General features: G+C 38.1%; 1 protein-coding gene across 7 annotated transcripts in view; it reads right to left on the bottom strand.

Annotated features, from left to right (window-relative positions):
• Positions 1-27,501, bottom strand: part of DENND1A (DENN domain containing 1A) — a 673,977-nt gene that overhangs the window by 217,847 nt on the left and 428,629 nt on the right. For all 7 annotated transcript variants that reach the window (XM_043984170.1, XM_043984174.1, XM_043984173.1 and 4 more), the window contains one exon: positions 476-577. In XM_043984170.1, the coding sequence (XP_043840105.1) occupies positions 476-577 (102 nt within the window). The remainder of the gene's footprint in view (positions 1-475; positions 578-27,501) is intronic.

The following is a 27,501-nucleotide window of genomic DNA, read 5'->3' as shown; positions in this document are numbered from 1 at the left end:
GTCTCATTTGGTACCCTGAGTCCATTAGTTCTCTGTTAGGAAGTGGATAGCATGTTTCTTCCTGGATCTTGTTGGAATCATGGTTGCTCACTGCGTTGATCAGGGTACTTAAGTCATTGAAAGCGGTTTGTCTTTACAATATTACTGTTATTGTACCCTGTTTTCTTTGTATTGGTTTACATATCAAGTTTCTATAGGTTTCTATGAAACCATTGCTTACATTATTTCTTGATACATAATAGTATTTCATTAATTCATATGCCATAATTTGTTCAGCCATTCCCCAATTGATTAGCAACCTCTTAAGTTTTCAGTTCTTTGTCACCATCACCACAAAAAGCTGCTATAATCCCTAGTAGTATTTCATGCAGAATGAGGAGAGCCACAGAATACTGCTTGTTACATGGTACCCAAATCACATTAACTTTAATAATACAGGGTCACTAATGCTTGCCCAAGAGACATATTTACCCACCACATCATTTGGGAGACTTTGAAGATCATCAAAAGGAGTTTCCAGAGTGTTAGTATCCACATTCAGAATCACAACATCTTCCAGGGCCATAGTCCTTACTTTCTGTAAGTAATTACATGGAAAAGAAAGAATATGTTGAAATTTGGAGTGCATTTACCAATAATAATGACATCTCAGATTTCTATAGTAATATGGTATATTATATAGGTATATATAATATACAGTAATAAATCATGTCACATATTTTATAGCAATGATCATTATAAAATGAATTTTGATACTGTCTTAAGATTTATAAAATGCTTTCTATGAAAAACCTGTCAATTAGGGAACGGAAATAAAATTATTCCCATTTTACAAGTGCATAAATTGAGGATCGGTGTATTAAGGTGACTTTCTCAGTCATATATCAAATAAATATTAGAGCTCAGACTTGAATCTAAGTGTTATGATTCCAAAACCAGTGCTTTTTACCCTATGCTATGTTGCCTTTTTTGCAAAGTTGCCAAAATATCCAAATGTGTCACCTAGTACTTTTTGCTCCCTAACAGCTGACAGGAATAAGTATTTAACATTCATCTAGCTTTCATACTTTATGTTTAAAAGGTCCATCCTGCTTACATTCCATGTCCCAAGGTTTCCAGATCCCCAGGAGATCTATCATTGCACGATTCTATAATGCTTACCGTTTAGGAACTTTTTGGTCACACTAAGAACCATGAGCAAAAAAAAAGGCTCAAAGGAGGAGTGAGGGAAGAAAGTACTTGGTGTCTCTGGTACATACAGCTACTATCTAGTCATTAAGAGAAATTGTCTCTAAATTTTTCTGATCATGCAACAACATCAGGTAAAAATGTTCAAGCATGTACCACTAATATATGTATATTTAACTTATATATAGTTGTCTCTTTCATATTGTGACTTTTCCCACTGTAGTTTTGATAAATCTTGATCAGCATAAGAAATTACATGGGAATTTTGGGGGGAGTTTTGCCAAAGTCAGAGATAACATACAAAGGCCAGTAGATAACACAGAAAAAGTTTAGAAACTCAGAATTTCATAAATATATGTGTATGAGTATGATGCCAACATATATTAATACCATAATAATTCTGACTTCTGTTCTGGTATTAAGGAAGAACCAAAATATTATGTGTGGGTTTTCCTCATAGCAGAGGTGTTGTGCCCCTAATCCCTGCAATGTGGAAGAGATAACTGCGTAAGTTATATATAGAGACAGGGTGTCACAGGTCATAGAGAGTTGGCTTCAGAAACAGAAAGACTTTGGGGCAAGATCCATCTCTGACACATACTGACTGGATCACTGGGCAAGTCCCTTAACCCTTTGGTATTCTAGGAAATTCTCTAAGAGTATAAACTGAAGAGAACATGCCAACCTCATTGGTATAGGGTTTTGGAGGAAGAAATGACAAGATCTGGCTATGTGGGGTGACAGCCCAGGGTGACACCAAGATTTAAAATGGCTATCTGGGAGGAAGGCCAGGTTGAAGATCACTTTCAATCTCAACAATAAAGTTGAAGTTTAGAAGACTGTGGAGGGAAAGATAAGGCAAGAAATGCAACCTGTCCACGTCTTCATCCTATGTGACTAATTTTGTCCCATTTAAAACAAGAAGTGGAGAATGCTCTTATTCATAGGACATTTTCCCAGAGTGCAAAGCCCAAAACTAGTGAGAGAAATCTGCTCCAACCAGGAGGTGAACTATTTTAGAGAGGCAAGGGGCAGGGTATGGGAAAATAAATATTGTTTACATGGTGCAGGCACGAGGTGAAGGGAATTTGAATGAGGTTAGTGATTGCAAGAGTAAAGAGAAGGAGGTGAATATGACAGGCATGGAAGCAAAACCAAGATTTGACAACTGATTAGGTATGTGAATATGGAGTGAAGGAAAAACATTAAGGCTGTTAGAATGATGGTGCCCTAGGGGGCAGCGGCCCTGGATTCAGGGGGACCTGAATTCAAATGCGGCCTCAGACATTTGACACTTCCTAGCTGTGTGACCCTGGGCAAGTCACTTAACCCTCACTGCCCCGCAAAAAAGAAAGAAAGAAAGAAAGAAAGAAAGAAAGAAAGAAAGAAAGAAAGAAAGAAAGAAAGAAAGAGAAAGAAAGAAAAAAGAAAGAAAGAATGCTGGTGCCCTAGACAGTAATCAGGAAGTCTGGAAGATGGCCGGGTTTGGGGAGGTAAAGAATGTAATGATATGCAGTCCAGGTCACACTTCATCCATGGCTACTCATCCAGTGTAGTTCATTCTTTTTCATCCAAAATGAAAAGGGAAGGTAGGTCTCTTATCAGTCACTACCTCCAAGTGCAGAGCCTGGGGGGTGATTCCAAAGGAAGCTCAGAAAGGGGAAGACTAGAAGCTTATACAGAACAGAGAGAGCAGAGAGGAGAGGAGAGGAGAGGAGAGGAGAGGAGATCTGGTAAGGATTGAGGGATAAATATAGGTGTGAAGGTGTTAGATGAATCCTAAGATTAGGGCATTTGCAATAAGGGTGGGATGCAACCTATCCTATCACCTTCCAAATGGTCAGTCATAAACTCCATAAACCACTGGGATTATGCCACTGCCCCCAGGAAATCCCTGGCCCCCATTTTGTAGGCCAGGGATCTAAAGGACTCCAGAATATCTGCTTCTAAACGTCAGGTACTGGACTAATCATTTTTCTGTTAGTTTTGGGCTCCTTAAAAAGTAGTCCTCCTATCAGACTTAGAGAGATACATCTTTGCTTCCAATTATTTTTTAAAAATCACTCTATCCACACAGCTTGTGTTTCTTACTTTGAGGAAGAAAATTCGGCAAAGATATGAGCAGATGTCAAAAACGTCCCCCAGAAACCCTACCCAATTAAAAATACTAACTGGTACTGAAGAACACCCAACAGCTCTCATGTAGCTAGGTCCACAAACACATTCCCTCTCTTTTTTAGTTACAACATATGCCAAGGCCTCTGCCAGAGGCAAACCCCACCCCCACCAGCCGCTGTGGGTTCTTCTCAGCAATGAAAAAACACACACACATGGACAAACACTTTAGCTACCCAACTGGCATTTCCTGCACAGAGGAGCAAAACCAAATGTGACATTTCCCCATCGATCCCATTAATTAAAAAATGCCTTCCTCTTTATGTTGTAGTGGGGACCTTGCTTGACTTCCTGCCCTCTGAAGTCACAAATTCAGCCAAGGCTGTAAACACACACAGTATAGAAATGCTTTGATTTAGAACCTGATGATAAAAGCAAAGGGCAGTGACAAAAGGTGGAGTGGTGTATCGAAGGTTAGGGAGACTTAGGTTCAAATCCCGATTCTAAAACTTACTAGTCATTCCTACTCCCTGAAGTTTCTTTATCTGTAAAATGGAGAAAATAATTCTTATAAGATCAATTTCACAGGGTTGTCATGAAGATCAAAGATTTTTTTCAGCTAAATAGTGCAAATAGTATTACTCCCTGTTTTATGGAAGAGGAAATTGTTACTTAGAAAGGTTAAGTGACTTGCTAAGCTCTGACAGCTACTAAGAGCTGGAGCCAGGTCTCCTAACTCTCAGTTCACTGTTCATTCATAAACCTTATAGACATTTGTCAAGGACTACAATTTGCAAAACATTGTACATGGTGTTATAAAGTTTAGATAAGACATGGCACCAGTTCTCATAGGACTTATTTTTAGTAGGAGGTTAAGATATAAAAAGATCATGATTGAGATATATATATATATTTTTTTTTAAAATTAAGTGTATCATCAATGTGTAGAATGTGTTAGGTGAGATGTAAAAGGGAAGGTCATTCCTGACTTGAGGAGGGGGAAGATCTAGGTAGAATTTGTGCTGGACATTAAAGGACAGTTAGAAATTCAACAAGCAAGAGGGGGACAGAAATCCTATAAACCTGTGGAATGAACTCCCCTCTCTCAAGTGGGCATAGATAGGTACCTGCTTGCCACAGAGAAGGCTGTTCCTACAAGAGTACCAGTACCTCCTCTTCTTCAGCCTTTCTTGTTAGTGGTGCAGTGACAGCGACACTGGAACTTCTTCCAACCCGCTTTGTGTATAGATCAATTTTAGTAAAATGAGTTTCATTCCCAGATTTGCAAATTGGGTGTCATAGTATATATAAAGGACTTTAAGCTCCCCAGAAGAAAAAAGATCCAACAAAAATATAATCATCATTCTGAGAGAATAAAGATTCACATGGTTCTTGATAATGCACAATCTATCTACATAAGGACAATTAGAAGTACAGAATACTACAGTTGAAAGAGTTCTTAGAATAAAGACTGTTACATATGTCAGAGCTGAAATAGTACTTAGATTATAGATTACTAGAAATTCAATAGTCTCTTCAGCAAAGACTGTCAGGATATAAATCATAAAATGTTAAGAGTTAGAAGAAACAGTTAATGGACAGAATTCTAGAACAAAAGATTGTGAGAAGAAAAGTGCTGGAGACTACAATGGCTCTCTATCACTTAACAAATTATGTTTAAACTACTTCACTTTGCATTCAAAGCCCTTCAAAATCTTGCACTACCCCTTTCCAGCCTTACCTTTTGCTTTCTTTTACATACTCTGGATCCCAATCAAGTCAAACTGGATTACTCTCTGTCCTTAAAATATACTCTGAGCTTTCCTACATTTGCACAAGCTGTTATGTTTTCCTACCTATCCATCTTTGTTCAACACCTTCCATGAAACCTTTTTTGATCTTCCCATGTTTCTCAGCTCTTTCCCCCTTAAGCCTCACGTAACATTTTGTACCTTTTTAATGTTATTTTTTTTGCTTTTCTTCTTCTAGAATTTCTTTCAATTCAGTGTATTTGAATTCTTTGATGAAGCTTGCCATTGTAGATTAAAGTTTTTTTCTCAAAAGGATTTTTTTTTTTTTGGCGGGGCAATGGGGGTTAAGTGACTTGCCCAGGGTCACACAGCTAGTAAGTGTTAAGTGTCTGAGACCGGATTTGAACTCAGGTACTCCTGAATCCAGGGCCGGTGCTTTATCCACTGTGCCACCTAGCCGCCCCCTCAAAAGGATTTTAATAGCATTCTAGAATTTTGTTATTTTTGCTGTGTGGGACATAAATTCTCTTAATATTCTAATTTCTCTTTTTAACTACTCAGGAACGCATGTTTTAGTTTCATATTCTCTTAAAATTCCACAGGATCCCCTGTCCGTCAAATATTGGACCATTTTCCTTTCTTTTGCAGTATTTATTCATAGATGCACAAACCAGTTTATTAGATCTAAAGACCGTATTTCCTTCTATCATTACTGTTTTTTCCTATTGATTGATCTGCTTATATTCAAGGTCTTTGAGTTTTCTACTTTCTGAAATTTTTGGTGATTTCAGCTCCTGCCCTCCCATTTTCTCCTATTGTTCATTTTCTGACCCCCTCCCATCTGACTGCGGTTTCCTTTGGTGCTGGCTCTCAAAGTATCTTACCCTTCTCCCATGCTGGGAAATTCACAGTTCCACAGCCTATATCTCTGCCCCAAGTGACTTTAGGGTGGTCAGAACTGGCTCCAGTTTGGTGCTGTGCTCTTTTCCTTAGATGTGAAGGAATGCTACAGAGCATGTTCCTTGGACCTCCCCCCCCCCACCCCCCGCAAATATCCTGTTTTCTCTCCTTCACTTTAATTCTTTGGCTCTGTACCAGAAGTTCAGAGTTTTATAGCAGTGGAACTATGGGGGTATGATACCCAGCAGATTTTTATTCCTGAAGGGCTACAGTCACACTGGCTGTCACAAACTGGGCAAATTTCTTCAGCCTGGAGTTGAGTTTTCCATATCACTAGAAAGAGGGGTTGCGGGACTGAGATGTAGGGGTAAGTTTTGTTGTAAGTCTGTGTCATTTCCTTGAGTTTGCTAATTCAGCCATGCTGTGGTAACATGGGAGGTAGAGCAAAGGAATTGAGTGAGCTCATAGTGAATGTGAGTTCACGGTGTGTGTGTGTGTGTAAATTAACCTTCTTATGGATTCTGCATGTCCTAGACTGCGGAGATAGCTGAAGTCGCTTTATCTTTGCTGTATAATTTCTGCATTGGAGAAGTTGTAGGGATCAGAAAAAATATCTAGTCTTCTATCTTGTGGCTCATATGATCCAGAAATCCATTTTTGTACCTTTCTAACAAACCATGCAACCACTTTCATTCCCAGAATGGATGTATCAGTCAAAAGTTCTAGGTCTTGGGGCAGCTAGGTGGCACAGTGGATAGAGCACTGGCCCTGGAGTCAGGAATACCTGAGTTCAAATCTGAACTCAGACACTTAACACTTACTAGCTGTGTGACGCTGGGCAAGTCACTTAACCCCAATTGCCTCACTTAAAAAAAAAAAGTTCTAGGTCTCCGCCCTCATGACTTCAATGAGGAAAGCACATCTCCTTGTTCACCACCTCCTTAGGTGGATGGTCTACTAGAGTATGAGCTTTCTGAGGGCAGGGACTGCTTTGCTTTTTGTATCTCCAGCACTCAACACAATGTCTGGTACATACTAAGCAATTAATAAATGCTTTATATTCATTCTGTCTTATTTTCCTGTACTATAAGCTCCATGAAGGCAGGGACCATATTGCATCAAGATGTTACATTTTCTCCAATGCTTAGTACAACATTCTGCACACATTGGCATTTAATAAATAATTGATAAATTATATTATAGTATCATGTTAAGTCTAAAAGACAACATAGAAGTCAGTCAGCCCAACTAGTTCTTAATGTGAACTCTCAGTAGCAAAGATCAGCTACATGTTCATTTTACATGCAGGGAATAAACAAATATAATCTAACTGTAGTGGGGAAAGAGGAAATACAACAATTTTATTAACATTTTTTATAGTACTTAAGAGACAATATGGTGTAGAATTCTAAGTTTAGACCTGGAATAAGATATAAGTTCAAATTGCTTTTCAGAACTGTATTGGCTGTTTGGTCGTAGGCAAGTCAACCTCTTGGAGCCTCGATTTTCTCATCTATAAAATGGTGATAAATATTATTTGTATTACTTATAATTCCTCTGGAATTGTTATTCTATAAATAAACTTCCCTTCATTTCAAATCTCTTCTTATGCTTCTTCTGTCTTATGACATTCACAAAGACATAATTTCCTCCAGATGACACTGAATTCCTAGTGATGCTCTTCAGTATGAGTTGTATCTTTCCATGTGACACCTCCCCCAAAGAGTTATAAAATTCTTTATTCCTCATTACTTCTTCTACTGTCCTTTTGCTAACATTACTCAGGACCTTTTCTCCTTCAAGGTTCAATTTTGCTAAGATCACTCAAGAACCTTTCCTTCTTTGAAGCTCATTTTATTGAAATTCATCACCCAATCCAGATCATAGTGACTTGTCCTCTAGCTATAGCTAGGTGGCATAGTGGATGGAGCACTAGACTGGGAATCAGGAAACCCTGAGTTGAAATCTAGACTCAGACACTAACTGGGCATGTCACTTAACCTTACTGTATCCCAGTTTCCTCATCTGTAAAATGGGGAAAAATAGCACCTAATCCTGAATCAACATCTGCCTGCTGGACATTTCCAACTAGACGTCCCATTAAGTATGCTAAACTCAACATGGCCCAAAGAGAACTCATTATCTTTCCTACTTTTCTTCTAAACTTCCTAACTTCTGTCAAGGGCACCACCATCCTTGAACTTTCCCAGATTTGAACCTTGGTATTATTGTCAACTCCTCATTTTCTCTTATTCCTCAAATCTAATCAGTTGCCAAATCTCCCTACTTCTACATCATCTTTCACATTTGCCCTCTTCTTATTACTCATACAGCCTATCTTTTAGCTCAGGCTCTCATCACCTGGCCTATGGCAATAGCCTCCTAATTGGGCTTCCTGCCTCAAGCCTCTCTCTCTACTGCAATTCATTTTCTAAGCAACAGTCAAGGTGATTTTCCTTAAATACAAGCCTGCTAATATCACTCCCTTACTCAATAAATTTCACTGGCTCTTTGCCTTCAGGATAAAATATTCATTCCTCTATTTGGCTTTTAAAGTTCTTCAAAACCTAGCACCAACCCCCCTTTCTAGCCTCATAAATATTATTAACCTACTTACCCTCTACAGCACAGTCAAACTGGCCTTGCTGTTCCTCATACAAGACTTCCCACTCCCCACTCTCATCTCTATGCCTTTTCCCTGGCTGGCTGTCCCCCATGCCTGTAATGCATTCTTTCCTTACCTCCTCACCATAGAATCTATGTCCTTCATAACTCACCTCAAGTATCACCTTCTACAGAAACCCTTTCCGGATTTTCCCCAAATGCTAGTGCTCTCCTTCTCTTTAAAATTGTTCAATTGATCAGTTGTGTCCAACTTTTTGCGACCTTGTGGACCAACTGTCCATGGAGTTTTCTTGGCAAAGATACTAGAGTGGTTTGTTATTTTTTTCTCCTGTTTTATGAAAGTGACATGACCAAGATCACATGGCTAGTAAATGTTTGAGATCAGATTTGAACTCTGGTCTTTCTGACTTCAGGCCCACTGCTCTATACGATGTACCACTTAGCTGTCCCACCCTCCTTAAACTACCTTGCATTTATTTCATATTTATTCTATCTATATTTAGATTTGTACATGTTGGTTTTTTCTAATTGAATATAAGCTCCTTGAGAACAGGGACTATTTCATTCTTACTTTTGTATTCCAGCACCTCATATACAGACTGGTAAATATTAGGTGTTTAATAAATGCTTTTTGATGAATTGATTATGATCCTCACCCACAGGGGATATGACTGATTTAAAGGAAAAAGGAAGAGAGGGCAAGAGAGAAAGGGAGAAGAAGGGAGAGGTCAAACAGTCCTTTAATTTAATTTAAGATTCTAGAGAGGTACATAGGGAGCAATGACATTTCCCCCTTACCACCTCAGGTCCCCAGAGGTCACCAAGCTGCCAAGGAGTTGATAAACTTTGCTTTTTCCTTCGTCTGAAGGGTCAGGAAGGAATAGACACTGATTTGCTCTTTCCTGTTGCACAAAATTAAAAAGCTCAGTTTGACAGCTCAGAGGAGCTGTGAATATGCAGCTGGAATTTTCCAATGTACTTTAACCAGAAACAGAAGTTGGTTATAAGAGAGGTGATAGAACACTCTTAAAAGAAGCCAACCTCAAACCATTCCTCAAAATGTAACAATATCAGACCCACGTTAACAAGGTCAAACATGACTAAGCAAGGTCACAGAGCTATTTTTGCCAAAAGCCCATAATCCCCAAGCAACAATATAATATTAGAACTGGAAGGGATCTTAAAATGGAAAATATTCTGTAATAAATCACAGAACCTTGAATGTCTGATTTGGAAGAAACTTTAGAGACCATTTAACAGAAGAGGAAATTGAGGCCCAGGAAGGAGAAGTAACTTGCCCCAGTACTTAAAAGTATTTAATAATACATAAGTCTCACTTAAAGTTCTTTACAAACTGGTCTCTGCATGCCTTCTTTGCTATCCAACCAAAAAGGCTTATTTGTTGTTCTTGGATAAGGTGCTCCATCTTCTGCCTTCATGTCTTGCACTGGTTGTTCCTCATTCCTGGCTTACTGTATCCCAACCTCTGACTTGGAATCCTTGGCTTCTTTCCTTTCCTTTCTTTTTTTTTTTTGGTGAGGCATTTGGGGTTAAGTGACTTGCCCAGGGTCACACAGCTACTAAGTGTTAAGTGTCTGAGGCCGAATTTGAACTCAGGTCCTCCTGAATCTAGGGCCAGTGCTCTATCCACTTTGCCACCTAGCTGCCCCATCCTTGGCTTCTTTTAAGACTGTTCTCATCAAGGAGGCCTTTCCTTGTCCTCCCAGCTACTGTGGCCATTCTCTCTATGGATAGCTTCCAAATACTCTCTATTTTTTATCTTGCATGTGAGGATTTTTATAAGTTGTCTCTCTCATTGAAATGTAGTTCCTTTTTTTGTTTGTTTGTTTGTTGTTGTTGTTGTTTTTTTATGGTGAGGCAATTGGGGTTAAGTGACTTGCCCAGGGTCACACAGCTAGTAAGTGTTAAGTGTCTGAGGCCGGATTTGAACTCAGGTACTCCTGACTCCAGGGCCGGTGCTTTATCCACTGCGCCACCTAGTTGCCCCCGAAATGTAGTTCCTTAAGGGCACGGATTGTTTTTGCTTTTTCTTCGTGTCCCAGGTGCTAAGCACAGTGCCAGGTACACAGAAAGGGCTTAATTCTTGTTGATGGAGTAGTTAATCTAAGAACCCTAAATGTCTCCATTATCCTTTATTCGGTTTCTTCTTTTGCATATTAATTAAGACTACTCCTCAGTTAAAAAAGATATCTCTTAAAATGAGAAACTTCCTCCTGGGTTTTACAGGAAAAGAGTTCATATACTCTTCTTCAGGAAAACCCAGGAGAAGTTTCTTCAGTCTTAGAATGAAGTATCTATATAAGTTACATGGGTAACAAATCCTATTATCTTTACAACAAAAATAATCTTTTTAAAGGCTTCTAAGAAACAAGGTTATTTAGTCCAAGTTTGGGTTGGCTCAGAGTTACCCTATTTCTCTTTAGTAGTGTGAAGGAAAAAGACAGAGACGACTTATAAGGACATACTCCCCAAGAGTTGGTCTATAGATATAGCTCTGAATGGGAGGAGGAGGAAGGTAGGATACTTTTGTTTTGTGACCAAAACCAGTTCTTCCTCTGAAAATTTTTCTCTTGCTACATTAATTAAGCAAGTAGCATGGCATAATACAAAGGACAATAAACTGAGTGTTGGGAGGGCTGTACTAGTTCTGAATCTAACACTTATTAGCTGATGCTGGGAAAGTAACTGTTTCTTCTCTGGGTCTGTAAAAGGGTGGGACTGGACTAGAGGAAAAAATATTTCTTCCAGTTCTAATAATCTATGTTCTAAGGTATAGCCCACTCCTAACATATGTTCTAACATTCCACTTTCCAATATGTCTTTCAGTTCTAACATTCTATAAGTTTAATCTTTATTTCTGCCACATTATCAAGAATCTACAAGAGATTCCAATTGCCTATCAGACCAACTTCTCAGTTTGGTATTTAAAGAAAGAATCATGCTCTCAATTTACCTAGCCACTTAATTGCCAACTTTTTTCCCAACACAAAAAATCTACTTCACTCATAATTCATTCAGCTTATTTCTCCATCCCTACCCTCTGTGTACCAGGCTCATTCCTGCTTTTAGATTTTTTTCTCATGCTTTTGACTCACAATTTGGAATGTCCCCTTCCCTTCCTCTCTTCCCCCTTGAAACAATACGATAGCAAAATGGAAAGACCACTGGATTTGAAATTAGAAGACATGGATTTAAATCCCAGCTCTGTTCCTTGTTACCTATAACACCATGCGCAAGTAATTTTATCTTTCTGGGACTCAGTGTCTTCATTCCTAAAATGAGGTCACTATACCAGATTATTTCTAAGAACTTTTCCATACTAAATACTATGGAACTTTAATGACTCTTTCCTTTGAATGAGAACAGTTTTTTAGGGCTTGCCACACTTTAGAGTATGTGATTATATTTTTTTCCTGCCTAAGAGCTCTTCCTCTTCAGTCTACATGTGCAATGTATAATGCCTGTTGACCTCATACCTCCATGAAAGGGTGGGTTAAGGGTTTACTCTCTCTCTCTCTCTCTCTCTCTCTCTCTCTCTCTCTCTTTTAAGGGTTTACTCTCATACCTTTTTATTTGAGTTTTGTTTGATCGTTATATTTCTTAATTTTTTTTGGAGTATTTAGGAACTTTCTTCTTAGTAACGGCTTCCTTGGGGTTTAAGCCTAGTAATAAAGTTTCAGATTCAAAGGGTATGGAAAGTTTATAGACACTTTATTCGCATAATTCCAAATTGCTTCCCAAAATGGTAGTATGAGAGCATCAACAAGTAGCATTCCACAACCCCTCCAACATTAACTATTGTCATTTATTGTTGTTATCTTTGCCAATTTGGAGGTTTTGTTGTAAGACCTCAAGGTTTTGATTTGCATTTCTCTTATTATTAGTGATTTGGGGAATCTTTCATTATGGTGGTGAATAATTTGCAATACTTTTGAGAACTATTTGCTCATATCAGTTGACCACTTATCTATGCCCTAGGCACAGGTCTACCTTCCAGAAAGTCTGAAGTTCATGTTTAGGATCTAAATGTGGAAATTTAGCCTTACTGATCTAACTTTTTGGAGCTTAACCCTGCAATTTGACATGTTAGCTATCCCTTTTAGCTCACAAATGTATGACATTTGCAAATTTGATAGACTTGCCTCCAAAACTTCATCTAAGTCACTGATAAAATTGTTGAACTAAATAAATGGGGCACTCCACTAGAGTTCTTCCTCCAAGTTGACTTCCAGTCATTCACTAATGATTGATTATTCTTTAGTATCTGGCCATTCAATCAGTTCTAAATCCACTTCTTTGTGCCAACTTCTCTCCATTTTGACCAAATATACAATGACATTTCCCCGACCTACCAGTTTAGTTATCTTGTCAAAATAAGAAATGAGGTTAGTCTAGTTTTATTTGTTTTTGGTGAACTACTAGTGGCTTTTAGTAGTTTCCCTATCTACATGTTCATGCTGGAGGTATGTTGAATGAAATCCTCTCAAGCCTCTTCCACCTCTATATAGCTTCTCAACAAGGTATGAATTCTCCTTGTCTTTTGGGTCCTGATTTAATTTTAAAGCTTCAAAGCAGTAGAACAATGAAGATCACCAAATTAACACTCTGAAATACTAAAACTTATACACCTGTGTTGGCTGGCCTGGGCCTTTAAACGGAGACAGTAAAACAGGTGCAACCACAAAGAATGAGGGAGGGATACAGACACTGATCCCAAGCTGCACTGTGGTCCAGGAGAGAGGTTTGGATATCCAGAGAGTCTCTACAGGGAACCAGGTGCATGTAGGAACAGAGATCCAGAGAGACTGAGCCTTAATGAGAAAAGAAAAAGAGATTCAGAGCTTTAAAAAGAGAAGGTGGAAGGTGAGATGGAGATGCCTACAACCTCTCAGACCCGGAGAGACTACTGCATGTGACCTCTCAGACCTGGAGAGACTATTGCATGTGACACCATTAGCAAGGCTCCAAAGGAAAAGACAAAGTGGCATAGCTGGGAAGCATGTGCAAAATGATCCCATGCTCTCATAGTTCCTATGAGTCACATGAACTACATTTCTAGAGGAAAGTGTGATTTCAGTTTTTGAGGCTCTCTTGAAAGGGGAGGTTTTTCTGACTGTTGAGAGATTTGGATATTTTAATACTTTAATAAAGGACTTTAAAAATTTTTCCAGACATAGAAGTCAAGCCCCTCATTTGTAGTTTATACCTTTGAAACTTTTCTCTTTTTTGAAAACCGAGGCATTTGCCTTTCTCCAGTCTGGTGGCATATTTCCCATTCCCCAAGATCTTTCAAAGATCAATGACAGGGTGAGCAAGCATCTGAAACAGTTCTTTCTGTATCTAGTGATGCAGTTTGTCCAGTTGGATCTGGTGACTTGAGTCCACAAAAAACACAGATGCTGTATTATTTATCTTGGATTTCCATTATCTGTTAACTATTTTTATTCTATGTATATAAAGATCATTCTCTTTGGCAGAGAAAAGAAGCAAGATAAGAGTTGAATATTCCATATTCTCACCCTTACCCATCATTATTATCACATTTATCTGAGTAGCAGGCCTAGTCCTTCTTTAAGCTTTCTTCCACTCTCCAAATATTTTTAAAACAATACAAAACCCTTTATTGTAGGTAGCTCATTGCTATCATCAGCTCATTCTGAGATCTATAGTCCCAACACCATTCTAACAGTGACATATTACTATTTTGCATTCATCCTCATTTACCATGCTTTCATCTTCTAACATGTCTTTTTTTGTTTTGTTTTGTTTTTTGAGGCAGTTGGGGTTAAGTGGCTTGCCCAGAGTCACACAGCTAGTAAGTGTCAAATGTCTGAGGCCAGATTTGAACTCAGGTACTCCCAACTCCAGGGCTGGTGCTCTATCCACTGCATCACCTAGCTGCCCCACTAACATGTCTTTTTTCTTTTCTTTTTTTTTTTGTGAGGCAATTGGGGTTAAGTGACTTTTTGTGAGGCAATTGGGGTTAAGTGACTTGCCCAGGGTCACACAGCTAGTAAGTGTTAAGTGTCTGAGGCCGGATTTGAACTCAGGTACTCCTGACTCCAGGGCCGGTGCTCTATCCACTGCACCATCTAGCTGCCCCAACATGTCTTTTTAATAATAATAGTAATAACGATTATAATGATAGCTAATATTCATACAATACCTCTTATGTGACAAACACTGTGCTAAGCACTTTACAAATATTATTTCATTTGATCTTCTCAACAACCTGGGAAGTTAAGTGCTGTTATTATTCCTACCTTACTGATGAGAAAATTTAGGCAGAGATTAAGTGACTTGCCCAAGGTCACATCGCTGTTAAGTATATGAGACTGAGTTTGAACTCAAGTCTTTCTGACTTTAGGTCCAATGCTTTATTCACTGTGCCACCTAAATGCCTCAGATTTTTATCATTTTCATATGCCTTTGGATTTATTTATTTTATTTTTAACATTCATTTTTTTCTTTTGAGCTCCAAATTTTCTCCCTAATTCCAGTCCCTCCTCCACTCACTGAGAAGGGAAGCAATATGATACCCATTATGCAAGTGAGGTCATGCAAAATATATTTTCATATTAACCATGTTCCATTTTGCAAAAAAAACCCCAAGTAAAATTAAGTGAAAGAAATATGCTTCAATTTGCACTCAGAGTATATCAGTTTTCATCATGAGACCTTAGAACTGTTCTTGATCATTATTGATCATAGTAGCTTAGTCTTTCATAGTTGACTATTGTTACAATATTTCTGTTACTTTGTACAATATTTTCCTGATTCTGCTGACTTCACTTTGCATCAGTTCATATAGGTCTTTCTATGTTTTTCTGAAACCACCCTGATTGTCATTTCTTATAACACAATTATATTCCATCATAATCATATACTATGACTTGTTTAGCCATTGCCCAATTGATGACCATCCTTTCAATTTCTAAATCTTTGCCACCACCAAAATAGCTGTTATAAATATTTTTGTGCATATGGATCCTTTTCCTGTTTCTTTAATCTCTTTTTGGGACCCAAACCTAGTAGTGGTATTTCTGGGTCAAAGAGTATGCCCAGTTTTATAGCCCTTTGGGCATAATTCCAAATTATTTTCCAGAATGGTTGGACCAATTCACAATTTCACCAACAGTGCATTCATGTCCCTATTTTTTTCACATTTCCTCCAGAATTTGTTATTTTCCTTTTCTGTCACGTTAGCCAGTTTGATAAGGTGTGAGGTGGTACGTCAGAATTGTTTTAATTTGCATTTCTCTAGTGATTTAGAGCATTTTTATGACTATGATAGCTTTGATCTCTTCTTCTGAAAACTGTCTGTTCATATTCTTTGGCCATTCATCAATTGAAAAATATCTCTTATTTTTATAAATTTGGCTGAGTTCCCTATATATTTGAGAAATGAGACCTTGATCAAAGAAACTTGCTGTAACCCCCCCCAAACCCCCAAACAAACCAAACAAAAAACAACAAAAAAAAACCCCAAACCATTCCCCCATTTTCCTCCTTTCCTTCATGCCTTCAGATTTAAAAAATCTGAATATGTTAATGAATTCTCTAGGCAGTCACATTGGTCTATTTAGGCAATACACTCATTTTCTTTATCAGAATCATTTCTTTTTACCTTTAGAATCTGATTATTGAGAATATCTCATTCCTCTTCAGCCAACTTCCCTCACAGAGTTTAGCCTACTGGATTCTATCTGTGCTTTCTCTGAAATCTTTGAAAGATATTCTCTCCAAATTTAAGGTACATGTTAGACTGTACCCAGCATTCCTGTCCTCCATTATAAATATTTTACTAGACTGATCACATTCCCCCAAGGTTCCTGTTATTTCTACTTCAGTTTTGTCTTGTTAGTCAGAATTAAATCTGGAACATCAGTTCCCCTTATCATTTCCTCTATCTTTTAAAGACCGAAATGTAGGAAACCATTCATTTTGGGGGTACCTCTGCTTTGGCAGAAAAGAGAGAGTTCCAGTTTATGTCCATGCCATATCTGTGATTGATCTGTGTCCTAAGTGTCTTAATGAATTGCCTCTTCTACCTAGGTAGTCTGTACTTGCTTCTGAATCTCCTCCTTTGATCCTTATCCAAATGTTCTCTGTTTCCCACCATGGGTTCCTGTATTTCTTCATATTAATGCACCTATATAATCAGGCCATATTCCAGTCATGAATGCCAGCCCACTAAGTCTTACTGATAAATGATACCCATAGGTTCAAATATTGATTAATGAAATAAGCATGTATCAAGAACCATTAGGTATTAGTTACTGGTAATAAAAAGACCCCCCCCCCCAAAAAAAATAACAACACAATCAACAAAAATCCCAAACCTCAGGTTCTGTCCTATAGCAGGTTACATTCTTTATAGAGATACAACAATTAAGCATGTATAAAATAAGTACAACGTCATTTTTCTTAAAGGGGGGTGGGAGCTGGTTAGAAACTATAAGGGAATCAAGAAAGGCCCCATATGGAAGACAGTACTCGAGCAGCAGTTTGAAGGAAACTAAGGATTTTAAGAGGCAAAGGTGAGAAGGGAAAGCCCAGGGGACAGGCCACATGGACATGAAGAGTGAGAGGAGTGGTGTATGTAAGAACTTCAAGAAGGGAAGTTTGACCAGATAGGGCTATATGTGGAGGGGAGTAGTGTGTGTACTTGTGTATATACATGCATACATATGTACATACATACATATAGATATAAACATTTAATAAGGCTGGGAAAGTAGGTTGGATGCAAGTTATGAAAAGCTTTAAATGACAAAACAATAGTCTCTATTTGATGACAAATATAAGAGCTACTGGAGTTTTCCTGATATCAAGACCTCTTATTTTCCTTATTTATTACTCATGTTTTATGCTTTACATATACATATGTGAGGCCATGGGGTTTCTTACTAGCTATCTTCTTAGATATTATTTCTCATGTCTTTTCTCTGGACATTCCTCTTCCTATGCGGTATGTGGTACCTGCTGTTCCCTGTTAAACAACAAAATGAGGTATGCAGGTTGCTCCTTTCCTCTCCCTTTTCAATTTAAAGCCCTCTTGATCAGGCTAAATCCCTATTCATTTAGTCTATACTGAAGTCAAACTGGACTTCTTACTGTCCTTTGTATACAACCTTAACTTTCCTGCCTCAATTTCTTTGCTTACCCTGTTGCCTAAATTTGGAATGATTTCTCCCTCATCTTCTTTACCTGTGGACATGCTTAAAAGCCCAGCTCAAATGTCACTTCCTCCTTGAAGTTGTCCCTAATCCCTAAATTGTGAGGAAAGTTTTACCTTCTCAAAACTTTTGGCACTTTTTTTACTATTCTTTTGCATTAATCACCTACTAATTTAAAAAGTGCATAAAGAAGCCTCAGATATCATCTGTTTTCACTACCTTATTTGACAGGAGGAGGAAAATGAAATCCAACAAAATGACTTGCTCAAGATCATACAACTATTAAGTGCTAGAGCTGGAAATTCAGTCCAAGTCTCCTGGCTTCTTTAGTGTATGGGGGTTGGATTAGCTAGCTGCTAAAGTCCCTTCCAACTCTCAAATTCTACAAATCTGATTTCATGTACCATGCATATACGGATCCCTATACCACAGCTTATAGATGCCCATAAATCATTTCCCTCATTAGATGGTAAGGTCTTTGAAGGCAGAGACTATGTCTTTTTGATGTTCATACAGTCTTTCACATGATGTATTGTACAGAGTAGGTACTTTAAGAATATTAGTTCAACTTAGTGATCACAAAGAAGTAGCTTGGTTTTATAAAAAAAGATGTTAGAGTAATCTCTCTCTCTCTCTCTCTCTCTGCAGTAGATCAGGTGAATGCTATAGATGTAATATAGTTAGATTTTAGGAAAACATTTGACACAGCCTGTCATGTTATTCTTGTGAGCAAGATGGGGGAAGAATGGACTAGATGAGAGAATAGCTAGATGGATTTGGATTCAGTCATTCATGGTTTGATGTCATTTTGGGAAGAGGTCTCTAGTGAAGTGTCATAGAGATCTCTGCTTAGCACTGTGTGGGTTAACATTTTTAATCCATCGCTTGGACGGAGAAATATTTGGCAAGTGTATAAAATTTGCAAAAGACACAAAGCTGGGTTAGAAAGATAATCCAATGAGTGACCTAGTCAGGATCTAGCAAGATTTCAACAAACAAAAGTTAGAGTGACTCTAAGGAGATGAAATTGAATAGAAACGTATGTAGTATTTTAAGGTTGGGTTCAGAAATCATTTTCAAAAGCACAAGATGGGGGATGCATGGTTAGACATCCATTCATCTGAAAAATATCTGTGGCTTTGCATGTAGTGCAGAGTTAATATGAGAAAACACCTGTGACATAGCATGTAAAAAAGCTAATGTAGTTTTAGGCTGCATTAAGAGAAACAGTGTACAGGATTAGGGAGGTGGCCGTACTGGCATACTCTGCCCTGGTTAGATCTCATTTGGACTCTTCAGCTCTGAAGGTTACTTTTTAGCTAGTACATTGATAGCTTAACATCACAGAGAAGAAAACAAACCAGGATTGTGAAGGATACACAGATCATGCCCTATAAATATTGCTTAAAGAGATTCAGAATTTTTAGCTAAGGAAAGGGTTTTTTGTTTTTTGTTTTTTGTTTTTTTAGTGAGGCAATTGGGGTTAAGTGACTTGCCAAGGGCCACACAGCTAGTAAGTGTTAAGTGTCTGAGGCTGGATTTGAACTCAGTACTCCTGACTCCAGGGCCGGTGCTCTATCCACTACGCCACCTAGCTGCCCCTAAGGAAAGTTTTGCAGGAGATATGATGACTATCTTTAAGTACTTTAAAGGTTATGGTGAGGAAGAAGTATTCCTTCTGATTGGCTAGAACTAGAAATTATGGGTGGAAATTTCAAAGGGGCAGGTTTTAGACTGTTATAAGGAAAAACATCCTAGCAATTAAGAGCTATTCATCCAAACACAGAATGAGCTGCCTCTGGAGACAGGGGCCTCCCACTCACTGGAGGTCTTCAAGTGAAGAGTGAAGGACCGTTTGTCAGGCATGATGGAGAAGCGATTTTTTTTTTCTTCAGATAGAGATTAGACTAGATAGCCATTCAGGTCCTCTTCTACCTTGAAAATTCTGTGAGCCTCTCTTCAAGAGGACAGGGCCAAGTGATGCTTGTATACCTACTACACTACTTTTATTTCTCTATTCAGACATTCTCTAGGTTCCACTACCACTCAAAAATATATCACTCCTGACACTAGCATTCAAGTCATTCCTCAATGTGGCTACTACCTACCTGTACAGCCCCATCTCAGGTTTTCCTTTGCACACTCTAATCAAATTAGACTATTCTCTGCCATCTGCAGTCCCTGTGTCCTTGCCCACAATTAGAATGTGCCATCCCTAGCTCCATTTGGTGAAATCTTTCTAGGTTCTCCTAATGTGAAACCATCCTGACCTACCCCTTGCCCTCCCAATCTCCAAGTGAAAGTGATCCCTCAAATTTTTTATAAGCACTTAATCTGAATTTTGCCCCTGTTCACAACACATGCCACATCTCCTTTGCTAGTTTATTTGTGAATAGCTCTCATCTTCCTCCTTCCCCATTAAAACTGCAAACATTAAACAGGGTTCCATAAAATATTTATCTACCTGTCCTGAGGGTTGAGTTCAGGGCTTTGTGTATAACAATAAAAAAAACTCCAATTTTTTTAGTGCTTTAAAATTTCTAAAGCACTTTTCTTATAATAACTTTATTAGGTAGTTGGTTCAAGTATTATTTCCATTTTATAGATGAGGAAACAGGCTCAGAGTGAAAGTGACTTTTCTTTGTTCACAGGGATAATAAGTATTAGAGTTTGGTTTCCGACCCAGTTCTATCTCCTTAATCTAAGTTGAACACTATAGATATTTTAAAATTATTTGTCCAATTCAAAATTTTTAATTCAACCAATGTTTATTACTTGCAAGGCAATGAGTTAGGCACTGAAAATATAAAGGCAATAATTAAACAATCCTTCCCTTAAGGGATTTACATTCTACTGGGGATGCAGGTAAGAGGCAAAGAAGAAATCAGAAAAACATGCTGTGGACATATAAGAAGAGAGAAGAAAAGCAATAACTGAGGGTAGGGAGAAAAACAGGGTGTTAAGGATGACTTCATGGAAGAGTAGAGGCACTTGAGCAGAGCTCTGAAGGAAGACTAGGAATCTGAAAAGCAGAAAAGAGTAGGGATTGCATTCCAGGCACCGAGGATGGCTCATTATGCAAATATATAAAGGTGGGAAAAGGAATCTTAAATTCAAATAATAATTGGTACTACAGTTTGGCTGGCATATAGAGTTTCTGAAGGGAGTAATGTAAAATAAAGTTTAACATATAGGTGAGCTAATGGAAGGTCTTAAATGCCAAGTTAATAGGGTGCTTGTATTTTATACTAGAAGCAATAGGGAGCCACTGGAGATCTTAAAGCAGAAGAATGATATGGTGAGACCAGTTCTTTAGAAATATTAAGGTGGCAATTATATGAGAGATCTGTTGGAAAGGGAAGAGGCTGGGGGAAGGAATGTCCATTAGGGTAGTTATGATAATACAGGTGGAAAATGATAAAGGTTTCAACAAGGGAAGAATCAATGATGAATCCAAAGTTTTGATCCTAAGTGACTGGAAGGATGGTAGTATTCTCCACCAAAATAGGGAAGTTTGGAGGAAGAGTGGGTTAAGTTAGAGAAGGTCAAATGGTCAGTTTGGGAAATGATGAATTTGACATGCCTACTGGAATCCAGGTGAAGAGCTCCAACAGAGAGGTAGAATTATGCTACTAGAGTTTGGGAGAAAGATTCATGATTAAAGAACTTTAAAAATTGATTTTTTCATTCATTTATCTGACCACCCATCCTGCGCCTACTATGTGCAGGGCAACAGGTCAGGGGAGGAGAAACAGATAACATGGATCAATAAGACAAAGTCTCCCCCTTCATGGAGCTCATAGATTCATTAAGGTAGGAGTGGTGTGAGGAGATGGGAGGGCAGAGTATACAACACATACAACAATAAACCACAACTACAGAATAATAACATCGAATTGAAAGTTTCCACAGTGATTCTTGAAATATTTAATATAACATTAAGCAGCTACAGGGCTATGGTTTAAGGGTTGCTGAAATTCTTTTCTGTTTTACTATGAAATTGCCATTTTAAATATTTACTATTTAAATTATTATGTACTATTTAAATATTTACATTTTACTATTCATTTTTTAAAAAGGTAATTGTACTTTTAAGTATACACCATCCTCCTATTTTCATACTCATAATGCAACAGGAAATACTTTAGAAATCCTATTATTTGCTATGCCTATGATCACATTTTCAATGATGTCTTTGATAAAGAGCACAATGAAAAGGCAAGAGTATTAAGCCTAGAGTCAAAAGACATGGGCCTGAGTCTCAGTTTGGTCACTTACTGGCCCTGTGCCCTCAGGAAAGCTATTTCCCAACACTGAGCTTTAGTTCTCTCATCTGTTAAATGAGGGTGATGCTCTCAGTTCTACCTACTTCAGTGTTGTTGTAAGGAAAGCCATTTGAAAACTGTAAAATTGTGTCGAAAAGGGAGTTGTTATAATCATCATTTCCAAAGAGAAATCATTTAATATACCAAAAAACTTCTTGTACAGAATGTTGCCAGAAGAACCTGGAGACTTTAGGGGGTTGTCTTCTCACTGTATAAAAATTCTACTTTTGCGTTTCAAGGACCTGTAGTTGTGTCAATGTCCCTCTACTGAAACAGACTATGCTCCTAAGTCATCTTAGTGAGTTGCTACAGACAAAAAAAGGTGTCCTCTCTCTAATGGCCAACCCTTTGGTGATGACCCTCTCTAGACTAACAGCATGACAGATCCATAGTCCATAACTGGATCCATACTTAAAGTCTTTCTAACTTGGCACAACCTGCCTGAGCTTGTGACATGTGTTACAGCATGGTAGATTACCAGAGGATAACTTAAAAGAATCACAAATGTAACAGTAACCACCAGTCATATTTAAATAGCTATTTATAGATAGCTATGAATAAAATACTTTTCATCCAGTACTGAATGTTAAGGTCCATCATAAAACTCTTATTTAAATTTTATATCTCCCTCAGCACCTAGCTATATACAGCAGACAATATTTGCTGATTTGATGAATTAAAAATTTGTTATTCAATAAGTCTTATTTGATGCTTAGAATAATCCTGTGGAGGTAGGCATGACAAGCAGTCTTATTTTCATTTTTCATATGAGGAAAGTGAAAGTCAAAGTAGGGAAGTTATTTGCCCAGGGTCATACAGCTTGGGTCAGACTATGGACTGGGACAAGAGTCTTTTGATTGCTACACTATGCAGCTTCTCTAGCTACACAGATACAAGGGAACTTGTCTTTTCTAAACTGTGACTCTCCTCCAGTGCTCTGTGCATACATAAGGTATTTAATAAGTGTTTGCTGAATTAAAAATACCTGAAGTGGAGATGTCCTTTCTGTTTGAAAGGACTGGATGTGAATTAAGCGATATCTCAGGGGAATCTCAAACATATGCCAATACAATAAGCTCAAAGAAGGTCCTTGGGTCTCCTGCTCATAAAATGAGACCTCTCCTCTTCTCATCAAATCCCTCCTGGCCATCACTCATTTGTCATAAACTATGGCAGCTTGGCCTCCCATCTCCACCTGCCTTTTATTTGAAATGTCAGTTTTTTAAAGAGTGGAGAGGTTGGAAACCCAATTTAACAAGCACACTGAACACATTGTTTATGGCCTCTATAAACATGGCTTAGTAAGAATTACGGACTTAATCAGAGAGAACTTATCTCCTGGTGAAAGGAGCACTTTGCATTTCAGAAATGGCACCTTGACTGTGAAAATCTCTTAACTTTTCAAACAAACTTTAGGGGGTCTTAAACACTAGGCCAGTAAATGAACAACTATTAGGGGCAAGTGGTTTCACATAAGAGCAATGGAAGAACTAAGGCTGGAATGGCTACAGAAACCAAAAAAAGATTATCTAGGACATCCATATTCAATAGAATATGTCAATAGAAGCTTCTTATAAAATACCAAAAGGTGCATTGAAAGGGAAGAAATATCTGCCACCTCCACTGGGGACGTCAGGAAAGCAAAAGCTTTGGGACCATTAGAATTCTTGCTTTTTTATCATAAGAATGTTCTTTTCCCTTGTTATACATGAAAGATGAAAGGTTTTTAAAATAACATTCTGGGGGGCAGCTAGGTGGCGCAGTGGATAGAGCACCGGACCTGAAGTCAGGAGTACCTGAGTTCAAATCCGGCCTCAGACACTTAACACTTACTAGCTGTGTGACCCTGGGCAAGTCACTTAACCCCAATTGCCTCAATTAAAAAAAAAACATTCTGGGCCTCAGTTTCCTTACATGTAAAATGTAAAATGAGGGGATTAGATTAAGTGAACTAATGTTCTGTGTCTTAGGATTTTTTTCCTCTAAGGTCCATTCTAGGTCCGTGTATGTAGGGACAAGCTGCTCAGAAAAAAGCAGAATACTGTGGTGGGAAGAGCACTGTATACTGGGATGCTTGCTAACCTCTCCATCACCATGGATAAGGCATGAAACATGCTGAGCATGAGGTAACTCTATCTGTGAAATCGGGAGAACGATACTTACGCTTTCTACCTTGAAACATTGTTCTGCAGTGTTTTGTAAACCAAAGAATGCTGTAGAAATTACCATACTGTGAGACTATGGTAGAGCTCCTTGACAATGGAGAAAGTACTCTTCAATTTTATATTCCTAGCACAGAAAATTGTATACCATGTTCACTTAACAAATGTCTGTCAAAGTATAAACTATTATTTTTTACATAAATTAAAACTGGTTTAGAAGTTGTAATTATTAGAGGGAATGAGCTATCATGTATTATAAAAATCACGATATGGACACAGTGTGAAGGAAAAGAAAAGAAGATTTGGCCAGGATCCCAGAGAACTGGGTTTAGAGGCTGGTTCTGCCACCTATTAACTATGACACTTTGGACAAATTATTTCCCTTCTCTGGTCTTCAAGTGCCTATTTGTAAAATGAGGATGTTGGACTATATGAAATCAAAGGTCTCTTTCACATCTATATTGTAAGGTCTCTTTTAGTTTTAACATTCTATAAGCTATATTATAATAGACTATGTTCTAAGGTCTTTTCCAGTTCTAATATTCTGTATTCTATGATTAATAGGGTACCATAATATTCTCCAAATTTGAGTCTTTAATAAGTTTTCAGCTTTCATCAAAACTCAAATAATACTAGCAAAGCTTTGGAAATGTTTATAGGTTGTTTACCTAAAGACACAGCTATGTTGCAGACGACAATGTGTCAACCTGGCTGCCAGAAGCAGGAAATGCAACAGATATAAAATTTTATTATTTCGTTCCCCAGTCTTGGCCAGAAGGACTTAATGAAGTCGCTAAGATTTACAATCTGAAATTGCTATTCAGCAGACAGAGATGGTTAAGCTTGCCATGCCCTCTGACCTTTCAACCCTTTGATCCGGGCACAGCAGGTGGCCTGCTGCCCCCCTCCTGGGCATCTTCCCCTCTCTTCCGACAGCCCCTTTGCCTAGCCTTGATGTGTAGTCGCCCCTGATCTTATACAGAGGATCTCGGAGATCCTTATCACCAGTCTGGGCTGCTAACCCAGAAATCCAAATTGCCCATTTCCCCTGCCAATGGGGATTACCAGAGCATGGGAGGTTGAATGAGAATTGTTTGGGAATCAAAGAGAAATTAAATTTAAAGCAAAGGCAAGTTGCCTTCTAAAACTTAAGAAGGCCGCAAATGGAAATGTTCCTTAAAAATGAAGTCCTTCTTCTCTCCTGCCACCTCCATTTTAAAATAAAATAGTATTATAATTTTTAAAAACATTAGAAATTTATAAAGCTCTTTCCTCAAAACATTCTTGTGAGGCAAACAATGCAGGTAATGTCTCCATTTTATAGAAGGTTAAATTGAGGTCTAGACTTCTGAAATAAATTGTCCAGGGTCTATTATTATTTCTAATTCACTGTAAAACACCACCTTTAAATTATTATTATTATTATTAATAATAATTACTTGAATTTCCATGGCACTTGACAGTTTACAAAGTACTCTTCCGGTAGAACATTTAGGTATTCCTATTTAAAAGGGGAGAAAAATAAGACTCAAACAGCTTAAGTGACAAGCCCAAGAACTATTTCCAGTTCACAATAAAATATCTGAACAATTGCTTCTTTACTACTGCTGCTACTGCTACCACCACCGCCACCATCACTACCACTGTTGCTGCTGCTACTACCACTAGTACTACTACAACTGTTGCTATCATCACAATTTTTGATGAACATTGTTGTTATTAAGAAAAGGTTCATTTTCCCAGAGCATTTTACAATTTACAAAGCGCACTCTTTATTGTGACTGTGTGAGACAGAGAACACAAGTATAATTTCACAGATATAGAGTCTGGCCTTTAGAAAGATTGACTTTTTAAAAAAAAAAATTTAAACAACCAATTAAATGACTTCTTCAGTGACTTCTCTCATAGAGGCAATGTAATGGTAAAGCTGGAAGGGGAGGGGGCCTGAAGTCTTTTTGACTGACTTGGAGCTTTCTGACTATAAGTTCAGAATTTTTTCCACCATACTATGCTACTCCCATCCTATTCATATGTAAAGAGTATAACACTGAATATTGCATACAGTCATGCCATCTAGGAATTTATGGTTTAAAGCAGATGAACAATATCAGGGTTCATCTAGTCTGGTGCTCTTCACTTCCAAGTAGGGCAACTGAGACCTGGTGCAGTAAAGCGACTTCTCCTTAGTCACACAGCTCATAAGTAACTGAGGGGGATTTTGTCTATCAGTAGTACAGTGAATAATTGGAAATAAGGACAAACATACAGATGATGCCATGATGTTTTAGACAAATAATGATAATGATTTTTGATGATGATAATAACGATAATATCATGGCAACACTTTGAAAAAACTCCAAATATCCTCCCCCTCCAAAAAAAAAGTTCCAGTAGCCTTTCTTAGTACTTTTCTAAGACCATGTGCAGCAAATTTATACCAAGGAAAATCAAAACAATTTTTGGAAACCTAAAATTGACTGTTTTCAGTTCCATGAAATTTCATTTAAAAAACCCCATATGCCAAAATGTCCCAATTCCCTTCTTTATAAAAATTGGGATGGCTTCCAAAGTCAGGCTTATCTTTTTTTACTTTTAAAAAAATAAAGATAGGGATAGATGATGCCCATATGTACTTATCAAGATCTGTCAATTAACCCATTCGGTCAGTACGAAATATCTGCATAACAGAATCTGGTAAAGACTGGGAAAAGTTGTAAATTCTTGATCCTCTGGGTGCTGAGGGCTTCATGGGGGCTTGCAGGATTTATATTTAGATAAGACAGTCCATAAATCTGACCATTTCCATTATATAGTCTCTGGGCATTCTGTCTGGTATTCTGGTTCATGAAGAGGAGTCTATCAGCTGAGGCATGCAACAATGCTGGGGGATGCCTGCTGCTCTCCAAGGCTTCCAAAACCACTGCAAAGATGGGCAAGTGAACCTAGAAGTGACTGTATTAAATTCTCTTTGTCTCTATACTAGGGATAATTTCCATGCCTAGAATACACTGTTTTGTGTTTCCACCTGTTGAAATTCTCCCCAGGTGCCAGAATCTTCCATAGGCTTTCCATGACCACTGTAGTTTCCAGTGATTTCTTTCTCCTCAGATTTCCATGAGGAATTTTGGGGAGGGCTCCTCTAGTTTTCTACCTCATCTTATCCACGTGAGTACACATCCTGTTACACTAGTAAGCTAGTTGAGGGCAAGGACTATGTCATTTATATCTTGGATCC

This window comes from Dromiciops gliroides, chromosome 2 (assembly GCF_019393635.1).
Source record: "Dromiciops gliroides isolate mDroGli1 chromosome 2, mDroGli1.pri, whole genome shotgun sequence".
Classification (NCBI taxonomy): domain Eukaryota; kingdom Metazoa; phylum Chordata; class Mammalia; order Microbiotheria; family Microbiotheriidae; genus Dromiciops; species Dromiciops gliroides.
The sequence above is the reverse complement of the archived record's forward strand: the minus strand, read 5'-3'. Positions and strand labels throughout refer to the sequence as shown.